Genomic DNA, 22,361 nt, shown 5'->3' on the forward strand with positions numbered 1-22,361 from the left:
AAAATAAAATAGGACTAGGGGTGTAGCTCAGAGGTAAAATGTCCCTGGGTTCAAGCCCCAGTTTCCCCTCCCCCAAAATGTGAATGCACTTTAGCCAGGGATGGCAGTGCATGCCTGCAATCCAGGTGCTGCAGGTTCGTAGCCAGCCTCGGCAACTTAACAAGGTCCTCAGCAACTTAGTGAGACCCTGTTTCAAAATAAAAAATAAAATAGGGCTGGGGTGTAGCTCAAAGGCAGAATGACCCTGGGTTCAATCCCCATCACCACAATACAAGAAAAAAACAAGTACTCCCGTTTTTTGTTTGTTTTGTTTTGTTTTTGGTGGTACTGGGGTTCCTGGAAGCCCTTCTACCTCCCAGCCACACTCCCAGACCTATTTTATATTTTGTTTTATTTGGAAACAGGGTCTCTGAAGCCAGCGGGCCTGGCTTCGAACCTGCGCGATCCTCCTGTCTCCACCTCCCAAGCGCGGGGATTACAAGTGTGCGCCACCACGCCCGGCGTAGGCACTCCTGTGTTTTGTTTGTTTAAACTTGGCTCCAACACAGAAGCAGCAGCAGCATGGTGGAGAGAAGAGGTTTCCACGGGCGTGATGTCCCACGTTGGACCATCACTTCTCACCTGAAAAATGGGTTCAGTAATTCCTGTCCTATCTACTGCCCCACCCTGCCCCTCTTGTCATGAAGTCACTTAGATAAGGTATGGAGACACAACGCGTCTCATGTTCTAAACATGTTGACAATGGTGCAAACCAGACCCATATTTTAAAAAACTGAAATGGAACACTCAAAATGGTAATAGCTGTGTTTAGTCGGTAGGTGAACCCTCTTCTGTACAGCTGTGGCTTTTACCACTGTAAAGTAAATTCAAATGTCAAATAAACAAAGGAGAGATTCTCTCTCTTCTTCTTCTTCCCTCCTTAGCTTCCTTTCTTTTACTGGGGATTGAATCCGGGGGCATTCTACCTCCAAACTACAGCCTCAGCCTTTTTTATTTTGAATCAGGGTCTCACTGGGTTGTTGAGAGTCTCACTAAGATGCTGAGAGTTTCGCTAAATTGCTCAGGCTAGCTGGGCCTGGTGGCACATGCTTGTAATCCCAGTACTTTGGGAGGCAGAGACAGGAGGATGGCAGGTTCGAGGCCAACCTCAGCTACTTAGTCCCTCTGCAACGTAGTGAGGCCCTGTTTCAAAAAATAAAATAAAATAAAAAAGAAGCCGGGCATGGTGGTACATACTTGTAATCCCAGTACTAGGGAGGCTGAGACAGGAGGATTGCAGGTTCAAAGTTAGCCTCAGCAATTTAGTGAGGCTCTTTGCAACTTAGAGAGACCCTATTTTCAAATAAAAAATAAATAGAACTGGGGTAGCCCAGAGCTAGACTGCCCCTAGGTTCAATCCCCAGTACTGCAAAAATTAAACTTAAAATAAAAAAATTGGGCTGTGGGTGTAGGTTGGAGGCAGAATGCCCCTGGGTTCCATCTCCAGTTCCACAAAAACAAACAAACAAACAAACAAACAAACAAACTAAATAAATAAATAAATAAATAAAATTGCTGAGGCAGGCCTGGAACCTGTGATCCTCCTGTCTCAGGTAGGGGAATTATAGGAAGTACCATTGTGCTTGGCAGAAAAGATTATTCTTTTTCCAAGCCCAAGCCAGAGTCTGCTGTTCCTACCCTCAAAGGCCACTGAGCCCAGAGATTCACTGACACAAAAGAAATGACACAGCCGAGCCAGGCGTGGTGGCGTACGCTGCAGTCCCAGTACCTGGGGGGATGAGAGAGGAGGATCTCAGGTTCGCAGCTAGCCTCAGCTACTTAGTGAGGCCCTCCGCACTGGGGGTGTAGCTCTGAGGCAGAAGGCCCCTGGGTTCCATTGCCAGCACACACACACACACACACACACACACACACACACACACACACACACACAAATAAAAATAAAAAAGGAAGGAAGGAAGGAAGGAATAGAAAGAAATGTCACAGCTGCTCTGCATTTTCCAAGGACCAAGAAGCCCCACACTGAGCTCCTGAGAGCGGTCCCAGGGCTGACCGGTGTGACGGACACAAGGGGAGGCCAAGAAGACTAGCGAGGGCGCGCAGGTTACTGAAGTGCATGAGTAAATAGTGATGACAATGATTTCAAATGGGTTGAGACACATTTTTTATTCCAGGAGTTTCTGCTTTGTTTTGATTTTTTGTAGTGCTGGGGGCTGGGCCCAGGGGCTTTCTACCTCCAAGCTACACCCTCAGCCCGAATTTATTTTTTTCTTAATTTTTTTTTGGCATGTCTGGGGTAGAACTCAGGGGCATTTGACCTGGACCTGGAGCTACACCCCCTGGCTTCACACATACTAAGCACACGCTCTACCACTGAGCTACACCTCCAACCCAACACATACACACACACACACACACACACACACACACACACACACACACATATATATATATATATATATATATTTTTTTTTTTTTTTTTTTTTTTGCCAGTACCAGGAATTGAATCCAAGGGCATTCAACCTCAAGACACATCCCCAACCCTGTTTATTTTTTATTTTGAAACAGGGTCTCACTAAGTTGCAGAGTACCTCCTAAGTAGGTAAGGCTAGCCTTGAACCTGCAATCCTCCTGTGTCAGTCTCCCAAGTACTGGGATTATAGGCATGTGCCACCTGACTTAATCTTCTTTGAATATGTGTTAAAGTTACAAAAGAGAAAGCTAATGTCAAGAAAAGCACTCAGCGACTGTGTAAGTGGCATTAAGGGAAGCTGAAATCATGAAGGTGGCTGTGAGCGCCTGGCACTTAGGAAACATTGTTCTCATTGATTACTGGCTCCCCTGGGAGAAAACTATCCCCTATGATTAAGAAACTGGCGTGAGTACCAGGGAACTGCCTCGCGTACAGTCTTCAGCGTCGTGCGTTTATTAAGTGCACATGTGCGCACCCCACGCCGAAGCATATGGTCTCCCTAAAACTGCTGGGCTGCTTTATGAATAGCATATTTTTACATGCACTCTATTGGGGCACGTGTAAAAATACATACCTTGGCATAACCAAGCTGCTGTTTTAGACATTTCTTTATTCCCCCACACAATGTGCTAGGACATGTGAGCCTGGCTTATTTATAGATGAGGATCACTTTTCAGAGGACTTGGGGCAAACACTCCCAGAGCCTAGGAACTGGCAGCTCCAGCCTCCTGGGTGAGGCCTGTGGTTTCATGCTGGAATTAGATATGGGGGTGTCTGAGCCCCACTGGTCTGTTGAGAAGCTTTGCAGAAGCAGCTTCTCTGCTCTGAGGCACAGCTGAACTCCAGACCTCTCGACCCACCAGAGCACAGACGCCGTCAGACCACTCAGCTTCCCCACCCAACCACCAAAGCACACTCATGAGAAGTGATTTCCACACTCTGCAGACGAGCCGTGTGATCCGGGACAAGTTACTTCTGTCTCTAATCCTCAAGCTTCCTCATTTGACAATCCAGACAAAAATATCTACCATATTCATATACACAAACCGTCAAGGATGTTCACTACTTGTTACAGGGAAATTTTATTGTTTTGAGAAAAAAGATGGCTGCATGGAAAAACCTAGTATGTACAATATAATAAAAGATAAAGAATATTTATTTATTTATTTATTTATTTATTTATTTATTTTGCAGTACTAAGGATGGAACCCAGGGGCATTCTATCTCCGAGCTACACCCTCAGCTCTATTTTTGATTCTTCATTTTGAAACAGGGTCTCACTGAGTTGTGGAGGGCCTCACTAAGTAGCTGAGGCTGGCCATGAAGCTGTGATCCTCCTGTGATCAGCCTCCCAAATGCTGGGATTACAAGCGTGCGCCACCATGCCCAGCTAATAAAGAATATTTATAAACATGGGAAATAAGTCTAGGAGGACAGACATAAAAACAATGTCGAGACCCTCAGTAACTTAGTGTGACCTTTTTTTTTTTTTCCAAAATAAAAAGGCCTGGGAAGCCAGGAGTAGTGGCATATGTTTGCAATCCCAGCATTTGGGAGGCTGAGACAGGAGGATCTCGGTTTACAGGCAGCTCAGCTACTTAGCAAGGCCCTTCACAACTCAGTGAGACCCTGTTTCAAAAATAAAAAGAATAAAAAAGAGAGAGTGCTTATTTTTAGTGCCACTCAGAGGTAGAATGCCCCTGGGTTTCATCCCTAGTACCACACACACAAAAATAAGGTCTGAGGGGGTATATCTTGGAGGAAGAATACCCCTAGGTTTAATTTCCAGTACCCAAAAAAAAAAAAAAAAAAAAAAAAAAAAGGGAATGGAAGAATGTAGAACGCAGTGGGAAAGCCACTTGCCAAATATGTAAGCCCTGGCCTGGGTTCAATCCCCAGCACTGCAAAACAAAATTAAAAACTAGTTGTAGTCCCCCCCCCCTCCGCCTATTTTTCCCCCAGTACTGGAGATTGAACACAGGGGCACTCTACCTCTGAGCTAGCATCCAGTCCTATTTTTTTATTATTTATTTTGAAACAAGGTCTCACTAAGTTGTGGAGGGCCTCACTAAGTAGCTAAGGCTGGCTTCAAACCTGCATGATCTCCTTGTAATCCCAAGTACTGGGATTCCAAGCGGGCACCACCACACTCAGCTAAACAGTACGTCTCAGGGCCTTGCTGACTCCAGGAGAGAAATTTTGAGGCATTTCCCTGACCTTATTTGATCATGGAATACTTTTTGCAAGAAGCATCTTAAGGAACTGATATTCTACAAAGATCACACTTTGGGAAACCATAATCTGAAGACTTTTTTTTTTTAACAGATGGGAGGAGAATATGGCTGAGTGAGAAGTGACAGGCAGGGTCAATGGCTGGGGGTACGCTGTCAGCAAGCCAGTGGATCTTGACCTCCTACCCTTCTCTAGTGTTCGTCCTTGAGAATGTCCTGTGGCTTTTCTGCCTGGGAGTTTCCCCCATGCCCTGCGCCCTGACCTACACTTCAGCAAAAACCAGAGGAGCCAGGCCCACTCAACAGTCAAGAGGAGGGGAGTTCCTGAGAGGGTAATCTGGAAACCAGCATTTCAAGGCCTAAGAAACCCCACTTCCACCCAACAGAGAACAAAGATCTATCTGGCAACTACAGAGATGCAGGGAGGGCCTGGAGGGTGGCGGGGAAAGGTCTTTGTATAAGGATGCACCGTGCTTTGACAGAGAGCTCCGGTTTCTAGTCACGCTGTATGCATCTGGACCCGCCCAGGAGGCCTGCTGGGACTAACCTCTGCTTCTCTTCTGCCCTGGAACCCTTCCCTGGGACCGGTCCACCAATCCCCTGCCTTTGTTGGGAGGGACAACGGTGAATTGGGAAGAACCTCACGGTCCATTTATCAGCTGGCTACCCCCTACTGGATGGAGATGCCCTAGGAACTTTGCAAAGAGAAAGCTCCCCCAGCAGCCTCCAGGCCCTGAATGAACAGCCAACAGTCTTCCAGTGGCCTTGGATAGACCCTCAGTCTCCCTGATGAGGCGACAGTTAGACTAGATGTGCCCTGTGGACTCTACCACCCTCCCCCCCAACCCAAGCCAACTGTCCAACTTCTCTGAGTCCGGAACCGAGCTGGGAGCCAGGCAGCAGGAAGTGGTGAATGCTCTAGTCGGGCAAACAGAGCCCCTTGACTCTCACAAGCACATCACACAGCCCTCTCTACCCCACCCACAGGACCCACTCACTGCCCCACAGGACACTCACCGAGGCTCCTCGGGCAATGGCACCTGGTCCTTCTCCCAAGTAATGACGGGCGCTGGCAGCCCTTCGGCATGGCACTCGAAGCGAGCCGTGCCATTCTCCTCCACCCTCTGGGACTCCGGGTGCAGAGAGAAGTCCCCCAGTGCTAGGAATGAGGACAGTGAGGCGGTGGCAGGGACCAGACAAGTGCGTGAGAGAGCAGGGTGGGGGCTGTAGAGCACACACGCACGCACACACGCACCACAGTCATAGAAACACAGCAGAGGAAATTCAGACCAAGTCAGGCAGGTGGGGAGAGGTGGCCAAGGATGAGAAGTGGCGGTTACTGGTCAGACGAATTTCAAGGGCCCCTGCCCTGCATCGCTATATCAGCGATCACAATACAGTGAGATACAAGTTTCTTCTGTCCCCAAACGCCGCACTAGCAGGCCTTGGCTTCCGAGCGCCTGAGGGGCAGGTGCAGGACATCGAGGCTCCCATGCTGTGCCCACCGTGTAGGAGGCTCCCCGAAGGGCACCTGTGGGGCCTGGTTTCTCATGAGCCTCTGTCCAGGCTTTTTAGAGGACAGCAAAACGCCACTCTCTAGAGCTCAAAGGGCATGGAAAGACAGAATGGGAATGGGGGGACTGGAGAAGAAGCAGGGAGGACTACTGCACAGAAGGAAGCTAACTCAGAGCACAGGGGTCTCCAGGTCTCCGCCCCAGCCCCAGCCCCAGGAGCAGGCACTTACTGGCCAGCTTGACCACCGCCGTCTGACTGGCCACCACTCCGAGGGGTCCATGGGCCAGGCAGGAATAGCTGCCCTCGATGCCTCCCGAGGCCCCAGGGGCTGCCTCGTCACCGTCATCAGGTGCTGGTGGCTGGGACAGCCGCAGGGAGCCATTGGGTAGCAGGTGCAGGTGCTGGTGCTCCAGCAGGGCATCCCCATCCTTGCTCCACGTCACGCTGGCGGGGGGTCCAGCGGCAGCAGTGCCCAAGCTACAGTCCAGCACGGCAGCCTGCCCCGGGCCCAGGATCACTTGCAGTGGCCCTGTGTCACAGCTCAGCTGTATGGTCGTCTCCCGGGGCAACGGCAGCTCCCCTGTGTAGAGGAGGGGGATGTCAGTGTGTGTCCTCCTCCTTTCACAGCCTCTGCTCCAGCCACCCAGCCAGGGCAGGGCCAGCCAGCGAGAAAAGCGCTCATGGAAAGACCTGCATCTGGCCAGGCGTAGTAGTGCACGCTTGCTCATAATCCCAGTACTTAGGAGGCTGCGGCAGGAGGACTGCAGTTCACGGCCAGCCTCAGATACTTAGTGAGGCCCTCCAACTTAGTGTTTCAAAATAAAATATAAAATAGGTTTCAGAGTATAGCCCAGATGTAGAAAGCCCCTGGGTTCCAACCCCAGTACCACCAAAAAAAAAAAAAAAAGTTCACTGTTCACTACAGTATTATTCATAATAGACAGAAAGTAGACCATCCAAATGCTGCTCTTTACCTGATGAATGGATAAACTGTGTGTGTGTGTGTGTGTGTGTGTGTGTGTGTGTGTGTGTGTGTGTGTGTGAGTGAGACCAGGGATTGAACCCAGGGGCATTCAGAGGCATGCATGGCTCTGTGGATAAACATATTACTCAGCCAGCAAACGGAATGATACAATGTGGATCATTTATTCCTAAAGTTGGCAATACCACTCAGGGGAGAATGCTGGAATAATCCAGGGGGGTGGCAGCCTCTGGTGCAATTGAGGGGCATTGAATAAGGGAGCTGGGCGTGGTGGCGCAAGCTTCTAATACCGGCAAGCTTCTAATACCGGTCCTTGGGAGGCTGAACAGGAGGACTGCAGGTTTATGACCAGCCTCAGCAACTTAGTAAGGCTGAAACTTAGCAAGACCCTGTTTCAAAATGAAAGCTAAAATAGGTCTGGAGATGTAGGTCAGAGGTAGATGCCCCTGGATTCGATCCCCTGTACCACAAAATAATAAACAAATAAATAATAAGGAGACAGTGGCAGTACCCAGGGTGATACTGAGTGATTTTTTTGTCTGACTAGGGGGAGCTATGAATTGTGGATGAAGCTTGAAAACTGCCAAGTGAAAGACGCCAGCCACAAAATGCCACAGAGTACATGATCTCATTTCCCTGAAATGCCCAGAATAGGCAAATCCGTAAAGACAGAAAGTAGATTAATGGTTACCGCGGACTGCGGGCAGGGGAGAATGAGGAATGGACTGCTAATGAGCATGAAGTTTCTTTTTGGGATGGCAAAATGTTCTAGATTAGATGGTTGCCAACCCTGGTGCACTGCACAACCTTGTCAATGCACCAAAACTGCAGAGGTGTACCCTGAATGGGGTGAATTTTGCAGTATGGGATTTATGTCTCGATAGCAAAGGCAGTAATTCCTTCTTCACAGGGCTCTTGTGAGCGTTAAATGGAGTGATGTTTGAGAAGAGCGCAGCAGCGCCTGGTACACAGTGGGGTGGTGATGTCCTCCCCGCCCCGGGGACCTAGCAGAGCATGCCCACCACTACTACCCAACCAGAAACACGCCATGGCTAGGAAACTCCTGGAGCCAGCAAAGCTTCAAATATATTGTGAGGCTGAACATGGCAGCACATGCCTGTAGTCAGTCCCAGTACTTGGGAGGTTGAGACAGGAAGATTGTAGGTTCGAGACCAGCCACAGTGACTTAGTAAGACCCTGTTTCAAAATAAAAACATAAAAAGGGCAGGGGGTGTAGCTCAGAGGTAAAATGTCCCTGGGTTCAAACCCCACTACCAAACAAACAAACACAAACATGCCAGGCATGGTGGTGCCCACCTTTAATCCCAGTACTTAGGCGGCTAAGACAGGAAGGCCAAAGTTTCAAAGCCAAACTCTACGACTTAGTGAGGCTCTCCAAAACCTAGTGAGACCCTATTTCCAAATAAGAAATAAAGAATCCGGCTGGGGTATAGTCTGGAGCTAGAATGCCTCTGGATTCAATCCCCAATCTCTCTCTCTCTCTCTCTCTCTCTCTCTCTCTCTCTCTCTCTCTCTCTCACACACACACACACACACACACACACACACACACACACACACACAGAGCTAAGCACTCCTTCCTGTAGCCAGGGCCCCAAGCCCCTGCAGAAGAGCAGCCAGGGCTCTTTCTTCTCCCCACACCCCAGAAGAGCCTGCAGACCCCAAAGCCACCCTTGCCACAAAGGCAAAGGAAGGAAATGCCATCTCAGGGTCAAGGCAAAAACCACAAAAGACAATGTTTATTATTTTAACCAACGTTTCAGCAGAGCGTGTCACCATTATTCAAAGAGAAACGGCAGGTTCTTCCCGCTGTGTCTTCAAGAGACTCTACTTGCTGCCCCCCTGCCCCAGAAGAGCTCAAGGGCCCTTCTCAGCCTCTGGCCTGACTTCTGAACATGGACCAGAGACAGAGTGAGAACGCAGCCCACACGCATTAGGAGGCAAGTCTGGGCTGTCAGCGCCCAAAACAGGATGGCCAGGGGATCAGGAGCCCCGGCTCTGCCAGTCAAGCTGTGCGTCCTTGGCCAGCCGCTTCTCCACACCCACGACACAAGCACCTCATCTTGTCAGCATGTGGACACATGCAGGTCAATACCTGGAGCCTGGACCCTTGAGCATCCCCAGGTTCCTTTCCAACAACTCCAAACTAGACCAAGGGAAGGAGTCCCAGTTGGCTGGGATGAGGGCGCTGGGGCAAAATCCAGGGCTATGAAACTCCAGTATGAAGGATAGATGGACAGACAGGACCTGACCAAGCCACTGTCTCTCTTAACCCATCAGAAAGCCTCGGCCAGCATGGCAGCACACACCTGTAATCTCCATACTTAGGAGACTAAGACAGGACTGCAGATCTGAGGACAGCCTCAACAATGTAGTGAGACTCTCATCATCCTAGCCAGACCCTGTTTCAAAACAAAAAATAAAAGCCAGTGTGGTGGTGTATGCTTGTAATCCCAGTACTCGGGAGGCTGAGACAGGAGGATCGCAGGTTCATGGCCAGCCTCAGCTACATAGTGAGGCCCTCTGCAACTTAGTGAGACCCTATTTCCAAATAAAGAAAAGAGCCGGGCATGGTGGTGCACACTTGTAATCCCTGAGCTTGGGAGGTTGAGACAGGAGGATCGCACAGGTTCGAAGCCAGCCTCAGCTGCTTAGTGAGGTTCTCAGCAATTTAGTGAGACCCTGTTTCCAAATAAAATATAAAATAGGTTTGGGAGTGTAGCCCGGAGGTAGAAAGCCCTTGGGTTCCACCCACAGTACCACCAAAAAGAAATAAAACAAAACAAAATAAAGAAAAGTAAAAATAGCCCGGACATGGTGGTACATGCTTGTAATCCCAGGATTCGGGAGGCTGAGACAGGAGGACTGCGGATTGTGCACAGCCTCAGCTACTTAGTGAGGCCCTTTGCAACTCAGCGAGACCCTGTTTCAAAATAAAGAATAAAAAATAGGGCTGGGGTATAGCTGGGAGGTAGAATGCCCCTGGGTTCCATCCCAGTACAGGAAGGAAGGAAGGAAATAGGGCAGGTATAGTTCTGAGGTGTAGCTTGGAGGTAGAATGCCCCTGGGTTCAATCCCCAGTATGACAAAAAAGAAGAAAAAGAGGAAGTGAAGGAAAGAAAAAGAAAGAAAAAAAGAAGAGTGTCCGCGGGCCATCTGTGGGCTCGGTACTGTGGGACAGAGGGAGACACAGCTCCTGGCTCATGGAGTTGCCCTGAGGTAACCAGACCAGTGTTCAGCGGCCGTCAGTGGCGCTGTGACAGGAGGGCCATTTGTCCTTGGGGCAGGAGGTAAAGGTTCCAGCCTTGCTGCTCCACCTCCCGGCTGTGTGACAAGCCACTTAACCTGTCTGGGACTATTTGCTCCTGTGTAAGACTACGATGATGCTACTAAGCCTGTGAGAATTAAACGAGATGATGTATGTCAGGGCTACAGCCCAGAGCCTAAGGGACGTGACCCAAGGAGCGGGAAAGCTCACTCCTTAAAGGCGCGTTGTGCCCTGTGAAGGGCCATGCAAACGCTAATTGCTGTTCTTAGCACCGGTCTTTTCTATCCCCAGGCCCTGGATTTTATGAGCCAAGTACAGGGCTGGGAAGGCAAGCCTGCCTCTCAATCTCTGGCTTCCAAATGCCTTTCCAGCCACTGAGCGGTCAGTAGGTTTGGGTTTCAGGAGAGAAAAAGCCCCACATGATACGAATCCTGGGCCCTCGAGCAGCCTCCCCACCCCCTAAAGCACGTCCGGGGCTTGGAAAATCCCCTGCCGCGCTGAACAAACAAAGTGAACAGTTGGGGCCCAGAGCAGCTGCTGGGTATGTCAGCAGCCTGGGCTCTGACAGGCAGGACAGCCGCCAGGGTCCGCCTGGCTGGGGAGCCCAGAGGAGGCTCCAATTCCCTTCCTGAATATTCATGGATTGGCAGATGTCTGGCTTCCCCACCTCTGAGGAGCCCAGCAAGGCAGAACAGGGAAATCAACAAGGATGGAAATGGGGAGAAAGCAGGGGTCCCCTCAGAGAGACACAGTGCTGTGCCGGGAGCCAGAGACGACCCATTGGTGGAAATGTCTGCAGAATGGGGGTCCTCATTCTGTAAATGGGGAAAGTGAGGGAGAGAGGGAGAGAGGGAGAGAGGGAGGGAGGGAGGGAGGGAAGGGGAGGGAGAGAGAGAGAGAGAGAGAAAGAGAGAGAGAGAGAGAGAGAGAGAGAGAGAGAGTGTGTGTGTGTGTGTGTGTGTGTGTGTGTGATGTCTCAAGTCTCTGGGATACAGTCAGGAAGCACTGTCCTTTTATTTTCTGGAGATGAACCAGCACTGAGGAAGGAAGAGGGTTTCCTCTGCTCAGTGCCCAAACTGACTCTTTTTCAGTACTGGGGATAGAATCCAGGAGCATTCTACCTCTGAGCTATACCCCCAGCCCTATTTTTTTTTAGTATTTATTTATTGCATACTGGGGATGAAACCCAGGGGCATTCTACCTCCAAGCTACACCCCTAGCCCTATTTTTTATCCTTTATTTTGAAACAGGGTCTCATTAAGTTGCGGAGGGCTTCACTAAGTAGCTGAGGCTGTCTGCGAACCTCGATCTTCTTGTCTCAGCCTCCCAAATGCTGGGATTGTAAACAAGCACCACCACGCTGGGCCTTTAGTCTTTATTTTAGATTTATTTATTTATTTATTATTTTTGTGGGTCTGGGGATGGAACCCAGGGGCATTCAACCTCCGAGTTATACCCCCTGCCCTATTTTTTATTCTTTATTTTGAAACTGAGTCTCACTGAGTTGCAAAGGGCCTCACTAAGTAGTAGGTGAGACTGTCTTCAAACTGTGATCCTCCTGTCTCAGCCTCACAAATGCTGGGATTACAAGCGTGCGCCACCACGCCCAGCCCAACCTCACTTTGTGCCAGGACTTGCACCCTTGGAGCCCCTCCATAGGGCTGTCCCTGCTTCCCCCCAGCTGAGGTTTTCCTGAGTCTTGAATCAAATCCCATTCTCCCTCCTGCCTGGAGAGATGGGATGTGGTGAGACAAACCTTGGCTCTATGTCCAGTCATTTGTTACAAACCTTGGGTTAGTTCCTTTCCGCTGTCCAGCCTCAGTTTCCCCATACTTAAAGTGAAGCATCTCCAAACTTAAATATAGTCATCAAAATTCTCCCAACAGGTTAGGCGTGGTGGCACACACCTGTAATCCCAGTACTTGGGAGGCTGAGACAGGAGGATCGCAGGTTCACGGCCAGCCTCAACAACTTAGTGAAGTCCTCCACAATTTAGTGAGACCCCGTTTCCACTTTTTCTATTTTTTTTACAGGGCCAAGGATCAAACCCAGGGCTTTGCACATGCTAGGCAAGTGCTCTGCCACTGAGCTAAATCCCCATGCCCAAGAAACCCTGTTTCCAAATAAAAAACAAAATCTGGTATAGCTCAGAGATAAAATGCCCTTGGGCTCAATCCCCAGTACCACAAAACAAGAAAAAGAAAAAAGCTAGAGACATATTTCAGTAGGGCATCCCTGTACTATGAAATAAACAAATGAACCTGATGCTCTGCAGAGTGGACCTTGCTTGTCCAGGGCCTCGCAGCCGGCTCCGTCTCTCTTCTGATCCCCCCACCCACCGCCAGCATGGCGGACCCCCAAGCCCCTCCCACCAGAACTTTAGTCATCTCTGCCAGGAATGGGGCGGACGCAGCACATAAGCCCAGAAACGGGCCAGCTTTCTGCCTGGAGGCAGCCTTCTTCTCCCACGGTCCCTTCTCCTTCTGGTCAGTGAGACCCCAAGAGGGATTCAGAGCCCCTGCATTTGAGAACACCAGGACCATCTCTCCGTCTCTATTTCTGACCTATTATTGTACCTTACAGGATAAATTAGATTTTATGAGGCCAATTAGAGCCCAAACAGAAAGGATCTTGGCGGCCCACTGCTGGGAGCGCAGTGCTGTTTCCCCATCCTCCCGTGGGTGGGGAGGGGAAGGAAGCCAAGACCAGCTCCTTCATCAGGCCAAGAACTTGCCACAAACGTCAGTGCCTCGCCACAGCTGCATTTCAGGACCCAAAACATCTCCAATTCGTTTTTAGTCCAGGGGCAATTCTCCATGACACCATCCCCACTCTTCCTTCCCAAGGGACACAGTAGCTTCCTCCAGGACCTTGGCCACCTCCCGCCAACAGCTGGGAGGAGAGCTGGGACAGCTGCCTGGGACACAGGGCAGGCTTCAACTCTCCTTCCCCTGAGGGTGAGGCTCAGGCCCCGCTCATGTGAAGCCTAAACATAGCCAGGGCTGGGTGCTCGCTACCTTCCTGTTCTGCCGTGTGGCACCTGTGCCTCCCGTATGCTCTAGTCACTCCCCAGAGCCCTGTCCTCCAAACCCCTTGACAAAGTCATCAGCCCTTACTGAATCCTCCAGGAGTCTTGCATCTATGCCCGAGAGAGAGCTTACTGATCCTCCGCTTCCCTGACCCCAACACCATGGCCCCCAAATTGAGGGAGGCTTCAGCCTGGCAGCCATGCTGGGGAAGACAGCATGCTGGGCCCTGGAGCACTCTCTCTGGTTGTCTTACCTCGGAATCCCCATCTTTTTTGTTTTTGGTACCGGGGATTGAACTCAGTGGCATTCTACCTCTGAACTATACTCCTAAACCTTTTTTTAAAATTATTTACTTATTTGTTTACTTATTGTGTATATGGTACTGGGGATTGAACCCAGGGGCATTCTATCGCCTAGGTACACACCAGCCCTATTTTTTATTCTTTATCTTGAAACCGTGTCTCACTAAGTTTCAGAGAGCCTCATGAAGTATCTGAGGTTGGCTGTAAACCTGCGATCCTCCTGTCTCAGCCTCCCAGATACTGGGATTACAAGCGTGCACCACCACGCCCACTTTTTTTTTTTTTTTTTGAAACAGGGTCTTGCTAAATTGCTAAAGTTACTGAAGCTGTCCTTGAACCTGTGATCCTCCTGTCTCAGCCTCCTAAATACTAGGATTTCAGGCATGCACACCATGCCGGCTTCCATCACCCACCTCTGACCAGGCTGGGGTCTTGTCCCCCACAGCCACTTTTTTTTTTTTGAGGTACTAGGATAGAACCCAGGGGCATTCTACCTCCAGGCTACACCCCAGCCCTATTTTTTATTCTTTATTTTGAAACAGGGCCTCACTAAGTTGCAAAGGGCCTCACTCAGTAGCTGAGGCTGGCTGCGAACCGCGATCCTCCTGTCTCAGCCTCCCAAATGCTGGGATTACAAGCGGGCGCCACCACGCCTGGTTCTCACAGCCACTTTTATTCTCCCCCCTGTGGGCCCTGGGGCCCACCTAGCAATGGCGTCTGTTTTGCATCTCTAATTCTGTGTCCTGTCCGGTGGCTCTTCCTCAGACACTGGAGGGAATAGAAGGTGGTGGCGTGGGTAGAGGGGTTGAATTCCAGAACCCAAACCGGGCGTGGTGGCACATGCTTGTAATCCCAGGGCAAGCCTTGGGATCCGGAGACAGGATGATTACAGATTTGAGAGCAGCCTCAGCAAGTAGCAGTGAAACTCTCCTCAACCTAATGAGACCCTGTTTCAAAATAAAAATAAAAAATAGAACTGGGGGTGTAGTTCAGAGGTAGAATGCCACCGAGGTCAATCCCTAGTACCACACACACATCTGGAATAAAAGTTCCAGATCCCAGGTAGATGAATCAGGGGTGGGTAGAGCCTAGAGCTGCTAGCTTTTCATATGCGGGAAAGCAGTGCAGAGAGGGTGAACTTGGGCATGTATGTGAGAAATCCCTGGAAAGGGTAGCTGCTCCAGCTGTACGGTGTCCAAGAGCCAGGAGACCCGTGCGAACCTCAGTTCAGTCCCTAATCGTGTCACTTTGGGAAGTCACCCAGTTTTCTCATCTGTAAAATGGGATCACGCTAAAATTATTCCTAAGTTTCTTTCTATGCTGATATTCCATGTGTTCTAAATGTGACATCCCTTACCTTGAATGAGACACTGTTAGGAGAAAAGAGAGAAAATATTAATTTACACACAAATGTGTGGTTAGTTGGGCCAGGAAAGGACCTACAGTGTCAGTGAAGATTTAGGTAACTTCTGAAAAAGATTTACTATTAAGAGAAGCTTAGCTGGGCAAGGTGGCACACACCCAGTACTTGTGAGACTGAAATAGGAGGATCACAAGTTTGAGACCAGTCTTGGCAATTTAGCAAGACCATCAGCAACTTAGTGAAAATCTGTTTAAAAAAAGGGGGGGGGGCTGAGGGTCTACCTCAAAGACAGAATGCCCCTCATTCAATCCCAAGGAGGAGAAAGAGACAGATAGACAGACAGACAAGCCTCCAGGTGGGTGCAGTGGTGCCCACATGTAATTCCAAGTTCTTGGAAGGCTCAAGCAGGAGGTTCACAGCTTTGAGGCCAGCCTTAGCAACTTAGTAAAGCCCTGTTTCAAAATTAAAAGGGCTCCTGGCGTAGCTCAGAGGTAGAATGCCTCTGGGTTCAATTCCCAATATCAGAGACAGACAGACAGACAGACAGATATTCCCAATGTTTGATGTGGCTCCTAACCTCCAAATGTGGTCAGAGAAGGCCACCCCAACGGACTGAGATGGCCTCTAGGCCTGGGCCCCCTGATGAGAAGAAAGGTGTCCCGTTCTTGGAGCTCTCCTATTGCTGACCCCGGGGTTCTCCATGCCCTCTGTTGACTTGAGTGGAAGGGGAGCCCCACCTTTTGCGTGTGGTGAAAGAGCTCTGCTTTCTGCCACTGCCCTCAGGCAGGAGTCCCATTCCTATAAACTCTGCAGTCCCCAGTCCAGTGCGGGGCAATGCTACAGGAGAATGGGCAGGCATCAGCATTATCCTTTTGCTGAGCAGTCCTTTTTTCTTATTTTTTATTCTTATGTCCTCCTGATTCCACTACCTTAATGTCTCCAGAATCCAGCCTTCCTGGCCACCTCAACTACTACTAGCCACTGTCCTGTCTCGGATTACCACTGCCTCCCAGGGGGCCGAGATTTCCCACCTCCCCCTGCCCAATCACTTCTCCACACTGGCTAGGTGGTTGATGCAAAGCTGACCCCAGGGCTCACCAGGGGCCCTCAGGCCAGAAGCCTCAGCAGGGGATACTGCCCTTCAGCCAGAGCTGAGCCTTCAGCATCCTTTTTTTTTTTCTTCAGTACTGCAGATTGAATCCAGGGACATTCTACCTTCAAGATACACCCCCAGCCCTATATATTTTTTTTAATTTTGAAACCGGGTCTCACTAAATTGCAGAGGACCTCACAAGTAGTGAGTCCTTGATAAGTAGCTGAGTTTGGCCATGAATCTGTGATCCTCCTGTCTCAGCCTCCCAAGTCCTGGGATTACAAGCGTACACTACCATACCTGGCCCTTTTTATTTAATTTATTTTTTTGTGTGTGGTACTGGGATTGGAACTCAGGGGCATCTTACCTCCGAGTTACACCCCCAGCCCTATTTTTTATTCTTTATTTTAAAACAGGGTCTCACTGAGTTGCAAAGGGCCTCACTAAGTAGCTGAGGCTGGCTGCGAATCGCGATCCTCCTGTCTCAGCCTCCCAAATGCTGGGATTACAAGCGTGCACCACCATGCCGGGCTCCTTTTTTATTTTGAAGCAGGGTTTTGCTAAGTTGCTGAGAATCTATCTCATTAAGCTGCTGAGGCTGGCCTAAAACCTGTGATCCTATGGTCTCAACCTCCCAAGTCCGGAAATTACCGGCATGCACCCCCATGCCCAGCTCAGCCTCCTCTCTTATTTTGAAACAGGGTCTCACTAAGTTGCAGAGGTGATGATGCAAGACCATGAACCTGCAATCCTCCTGTCTCAGCCTCCCAAGTACTGGAATTACAAGTGTGCACCTGTGCACCACGATGCCTGGTTCAGCCTCCTCTCTTGTTACTTTCTGATTCCTGGTCCATTTCTCCCCACCTGTACAACTCCCACACTTGTTTTCTTTCTCTCTCTCTCTCTCTCTCTCTCTCTCTCTCTCTCTCTCTCTCTCTCTCTCTTTTTTGTGGTACAAGGAATTGAACTCAGGGACATTCTACCTCTGAACTACATCCCCAACCCTATTTTTTATTCCTATTTGGAAAAATGGTCTCAGTTGCTGAAAACCTCACGTTAGTAGCTGAGGCTGGCCACCAACCTGTGATCCTCCTATCACAGCCTCCCAAGTGCTGAGATTACAAGTGTCCACCACCACACCTGGCTCCTAGCCCTATTTTTTATTCTTTATTTGGAAACAGGTTCTCACTAATTTGCAGAGAGCCTAACTAAGTATCTGAGGCTGGCCACGAACCTGTGATCCTCCTGTTTTAGTCCCCAAATACCGAGCTCACAAGCATGCGCCACCACTCTGGGCTCTCACGCCTGTATTCTAAACTCCAGCTGGATTTTGCTCCAGTGATCTAAAGAAAATCATCACTGTCTGTACATGATGTTCCTTCTGGAACTTTCCCCACCGTCCTCCTGCGGGGGTGGCTCCCCCTCCAAGTTTACCTCGATATTCCATCACTTTCTCCTTTTCTGAAGCCTTTCCTGACTTTCCCAGGCTGGCTCAGAAGCCTCTCTTGCGCAGCGCCCCCTCCAGAGGGTGAAAGCCTCCCTCCAAGGACGTCTGCTCCTTATTTAGGGCAGTCTAGGTACCAGGCACGTGGGCAGTAAAGGCTGTGGGATGAATGGCTGCCTTGGGTCGAGATCGGGGAGGTCGGTCAGAACTCCGCAGAAGTGTCCCGGCCCGCTGACTGCGCCAGGGCACGGCGCGGCCGCTCTGGCCGTGCAGGGCAGCCAGGAGGGCCCGGCGGCCTCCCAGCCCGCGCCCGCGGAGCCGGCCTGGCCGGCGAGGGAGCGGCCGAGCCCCGCCCGGGCCCGAAGGTGCCCGACACGCCGTGGCACCCGCCGGCGACCCGGGGCTCGCTCTCGCACCTCTCGGGAGAATGGAAGGGGGCCGGGGGACACAACCATTTCTTAACCCCCTGGCCTCCCGGACACTGTCTCCCGCTCTCACCGGGCGACCCCCGCCCCGCGCCCGCGGCCCGGCTGGAGGGGGCGTGCCGGCGGCCCGCGCCCGGCCTCCCCGCCGCGCCCCCGAGCCCGGCCCTGCCTCCCGCCCGCCGCCGCCCTCCACGTGGCCGCGCACCGGGGCTCACGTCCCCCCGCCCCGCCCAGGCCCTCGCGGCCCCGGCTCCGCGGACAAAGCGGGGCGCCCGCGCCCGGACCCGGACCCCGCCGGCCACGCCCTCCGCCAAGTTGGGGGCGCTGGAGCCGCCGCCGCCCGCAGCCCCGGCCCGCAGCCCGCAGTCCCCGACCCGCCGCAGCCCGCAGCCCCGCAGCCCCTGCCCGCCGCCCAGCGGCGCCGCCGCAGCCCCGCAGCCCCCGCTCGCCGCCCGGCCCGCAGCCCCCAGCCCGCAGCCCCGGCCCGCAGCCCCCGCCCGCCGCCCGGCCCGCAGCCCCCAGCCCGCAGCCCCGGCCCGCAGTCCCCGACCCGCCGCAGCCCCGCAGCCCCCGCCCGCCGCCCAGGGGCGCCGCCGCCCGGCCCTTACCGCGCGCCGCCAGCAGGCAGAGGCCGAGCGCCAGCAGCCCGCGCCCGCCCGCCCCGCGCGCCATGGGCGCCTCGCCTCGCCCGGCCGCCGCGGGGACGGCGCGCGGCGTCTGCGGCCCGGGGAGGCGGGCGGGGGCGCGGCCTCGGGGGCCCGGGCCCGAGGGGGGCCGCGGCGCCTCGCCCGCCCGCCCGCCACCGCCATCTTGGGCGCGCGCCGCCCGGCCGGAGCGTCCGCGCCTCGGGGCCTCGGCTCCGCGCCCGTCTCCACCCCCGCCCGGCCCGCGCACCCGAAGGCTCGGCCCCGCGAGGATGGACGGGCGATGCCGCGGGCCGGGCGGGGGTGGAGACGCCGGCGGGCGCCCCTCTGCAGCGCGGCGCGGGCTCGGCGGCCGCCCGGCCCGCAGGCGTTTCTTGTTGGAGAGCGAGGGGGCCGGCGAGGTCGCCTCTAGGCTCCTTCCAACCCACGTGCCGCAGTCCTTCTACCTGGGTCTCCGTGTCTTCCTGTGCCTCCTTCTGTGACTTGGCCATTTTGTCTGTTCCCATCTGTAGTCCGATAACCCTTACTGAGCCTGTACTTTGCAGAGCGAATGGCACCTGACCTTGTCTACACCGCTAGGCCCCATTTTTTTCTGGACCCATCAGCATTATTATCTTTTTTTTTTTTTTTTTTTTGCTGTACTGGGGATGGAACCCAGGGTCATTCTACCTCCGAGCTATACCTCCCAGCCCTATTTTTTATTCTTTATTTTGAAACAGGGTCTCACGGAGTTGCAAAGGGCCTAAGTAGTAGCTGAGGCTGGTCCTGAACCCGGATCCTCCTGTCTCAGCCTCCCAAATGCTAGGATTAGCAGCATGCGCCACCACGCCCGGTTTATTCTTTATTTTGGAACAGGGTCTCACTGAGTTGCAAAGGGCTTCACTAAGTAGCTGAGGCTGGCTGCGAATCGCAATCCTTCTGTCTCCGCCTCCCCAATGCTGGGATCACAAGCCTGTGCCACCACGCCTGGCTGACCATCTGCAGCATTTGACAAGGCTCATTCCCCCTTCCCTGAAACACTTGCTCTCTTAGTGGTCTAATCTGGTCCTCAGAGCTTTGAAGAGCACCCTTATGCTGCTGACATCCAAATGTGTACCTTCCGCATGGCCATCACCCCAGAACCCCAGACTGTTTGCCTCTGAGCTATACCCCAGCCCTTTCTATTTTGAACCAGGGTCTCACTGAGTTGTTGAGGTCCCTTTAAGATGCTAGGGGTGGCCTCAAATCTGCAATCTACCTGTCTCAGCCTCCCAACTACTGAGATTACAGGTATGGACCATCACACCCAGCTCCATCTGCTCTGTTCTTGTCCTCAATAATTACCACTTTCTAACATGCCCTATGTGCTACATTCTACTTATTTTCTTCACCTTTCTTTTTCTTTTTTGGCAGTGATGGGGAATAAACTCAGGGTCACTGGAATGCTAGGCAAGCGCTCTACCACCAAGCTATACTCCTAGACCTACTGTGGTGTGTGTGTGTGTGTGTGTGTGTGTGTGTGTGTGTGTGTGTGTGTGTGTGGTGCTGGGGATGGAACCCAGGGGCATTTTACCTCGGAGCTACACCTCCAGCACCATTTTTTATTCTTTATTTTGAAACAGACTCTAAGTTGCAGAGGGTCTCACTAAGTAGCTGAGGCTGGCCGTGAAGCGTGATCCTCCTGTCTCAGCCTCCCAAGTACTGGGATTACAAACCTGCACCGCCACACCCAGCTTAGACCTACTTATTTTATTTTAGCCTGGTGCTAGGGATGTGATATGGCTCAGTGGTAGAGTGCTTGCCTAGCATGCCCAAGGCTCTGGGTCCAATTCCCCCCTTTACACACACACACACACACAGAGTGCTATAGCGTGCCCCCCCCTCCTCCAGTGTAAGCTTTATGAGGACATGGCTTTTCACTTGTAAGGCTCACTGCTGAGATCCAGGAATCTAGACCAGTATCCAGCACTGTGTAGGTGCCTGGGGCCCAGGGTAAAAGGTTCAATTCATTGTCTACAGAGACAAGAGGGTCCTCAGTGGCGTGGTGTGTCAGGGAGGAGGGATTAAACGTGTACATGGTCAGGGGACATTAGCCCGAGGAGGAAGGCTGTACAGAACTGCTGGTTGTCCTGGATGTTTAAGCTGGGTCTGGACAACTGAAGGAGGTAGAACTGACAGGCGGTATACGAAACACCCTCCGCAGAGACGCTGTGCCCAAGAGCACCGGAAACGTTCCAGATCCCATTGTTGATGGCACAGATACTCATGGGCACCTGTCCTGGTTCAGGCTCTGCTCTGGGCACTGGGAGCAGAGTGGCCAATAAAAGTATTCTTGCATCAGGCAAGGTGGTGCACGCTTGTAATTCCAGTCTCTGAGAGGCTAAAACAGGAGGACTGCAGGTCTGCTGCCAGCCTCAACTACTTAGTGAGACCCTCAGCAACTCAGTGAAACCTTGTTTTACAATAAAGAAAAAAATACGGGCTGAGCGTGGTGGCACACACTTTGTAATCCCAGCATTTGGGAGGCTGAGACTGGAGGATCTCCGTTGGCAGACAGCCTCAGCTACTTAGTGAGGCCCTCTGCAACTTAGTGAGACACTATTTCAAAATAAAAAATAGGGCAGGGGGTATAGCTTGGAGGTCAAATGCCCCTGGATTCCATCCCCAGACCTGCAAAAATAAATAAATAAAAAATAAATAGCAGGGCGTGGTGGCACACGCTTGTAATCCCCACGCTTGGGAGGCAGAGACAGGAGGATCGTGCAGGTTTGAAGCCAACCACGCTGGTTTAAGAGGCCCTGTTTCCAAATAAAAATATAAAAATAGGTCTGGGAAGCCGGGCGTGGTGGCGCACTCTTGTAATCCCCGCGCTTGGGAGGCGGAGACAGGAGGATCGCGCAGGTTCGAAGCCAGCCGCGCTGGCGTAAGAGACCCTGTTTCAAAAATATAAAATAGGTCTGGGAGTGTAGCCCGGAGGAAGAAGAGCTTCCAGGAACCCCAGTACCACCAAAAAAAAAAAAAAAATAGGTCTGGGAGTGTAGCCCGGAGGTAGAAGGGCTTCCAGGAACCCCAGTACCACAAAATAAAAAAAAAAAAGGGCTGAGGGTGTTATACCTCGGAGATAAAGTGCTGCTGGCTTCAATCCCTAGATCGCTAGTAACACACACACACACACACACACACACACACACCAAAAAAAAAAGCCGGGTGTGGTGATACATGCCTGTAATCTGAATACTTGGGAGACGGAGACAGGAGAATCACAGATTTGAAAACAGCCTCAGTAAGTAGTAAGACTCTTAGTAACCTAGTGAGACCCTGTTTCAAAATAAAAATAAAATAGAGCTGGAAGGTGTAGCTTGAAGGTAGAATACCCCAGGGTTCAACCCCCAATGCCACATAAATAAATATAAAACTAAAATAAATAAATAAATAAATAAATAAATAAATAAATAAATAAATAGGGCTGGGGTCCAGACTTGGGGGAGGCAGGAAAGAGTCTTGTGTAAGAAGAGGGCAGGAGGTTGTACTGGGCCAGGACAGCGGCAGGAGGTGAAGCCAAGTAGGGAGGTGGGCCAGATGGAGTGGCCTC

General features: G+C 51.7%; 1 protein-coding gene across 1 annotated transcript in view; it reads right to left on the reverse strand.

Moving 5' to 3' along the window:
- Nucleotides 1–18,818, reverse strand: part of IGDCC4 (immunoglobulin superfamily DCC subclass member 4) — a gene marked incomplete at both ends in the record, with an annotated part of 38,224 nt that extends 19,406 nt beyond the window's left edge. The window contains 3 exons of the mRNA XM_080691640.1: nt 5,722–5,863; nt 6,449–6,799; nt 18,755–18,818. Coding sequence (XP_080547766.1) covers nt 5,722–5,863; nt 6,449–6,799; nt 18,755–18,818 — 557 coding nt within the window. The remainder of the gene's footprint in view (nt 1–5,721; nt 5,864–6,448; nt 6,800–18,754) is intronic.
- Nucleotides 18,819–22,361: the final 3,543 nt, after the last annotated feature.

The sequence above is a fragment of the Muscardinus avellanarius genome (genome assembly GCF_963383645.1).
Source record: "Muscardinus avellanarius genome assembly, chromosome: 3".
NCBI classification, from domain to species: Eukaryota; Metazoa; Chordata; class Mammalia; order Rodentia; family Gliridae; genus Muscardinus; species Muscardinus avellanarius.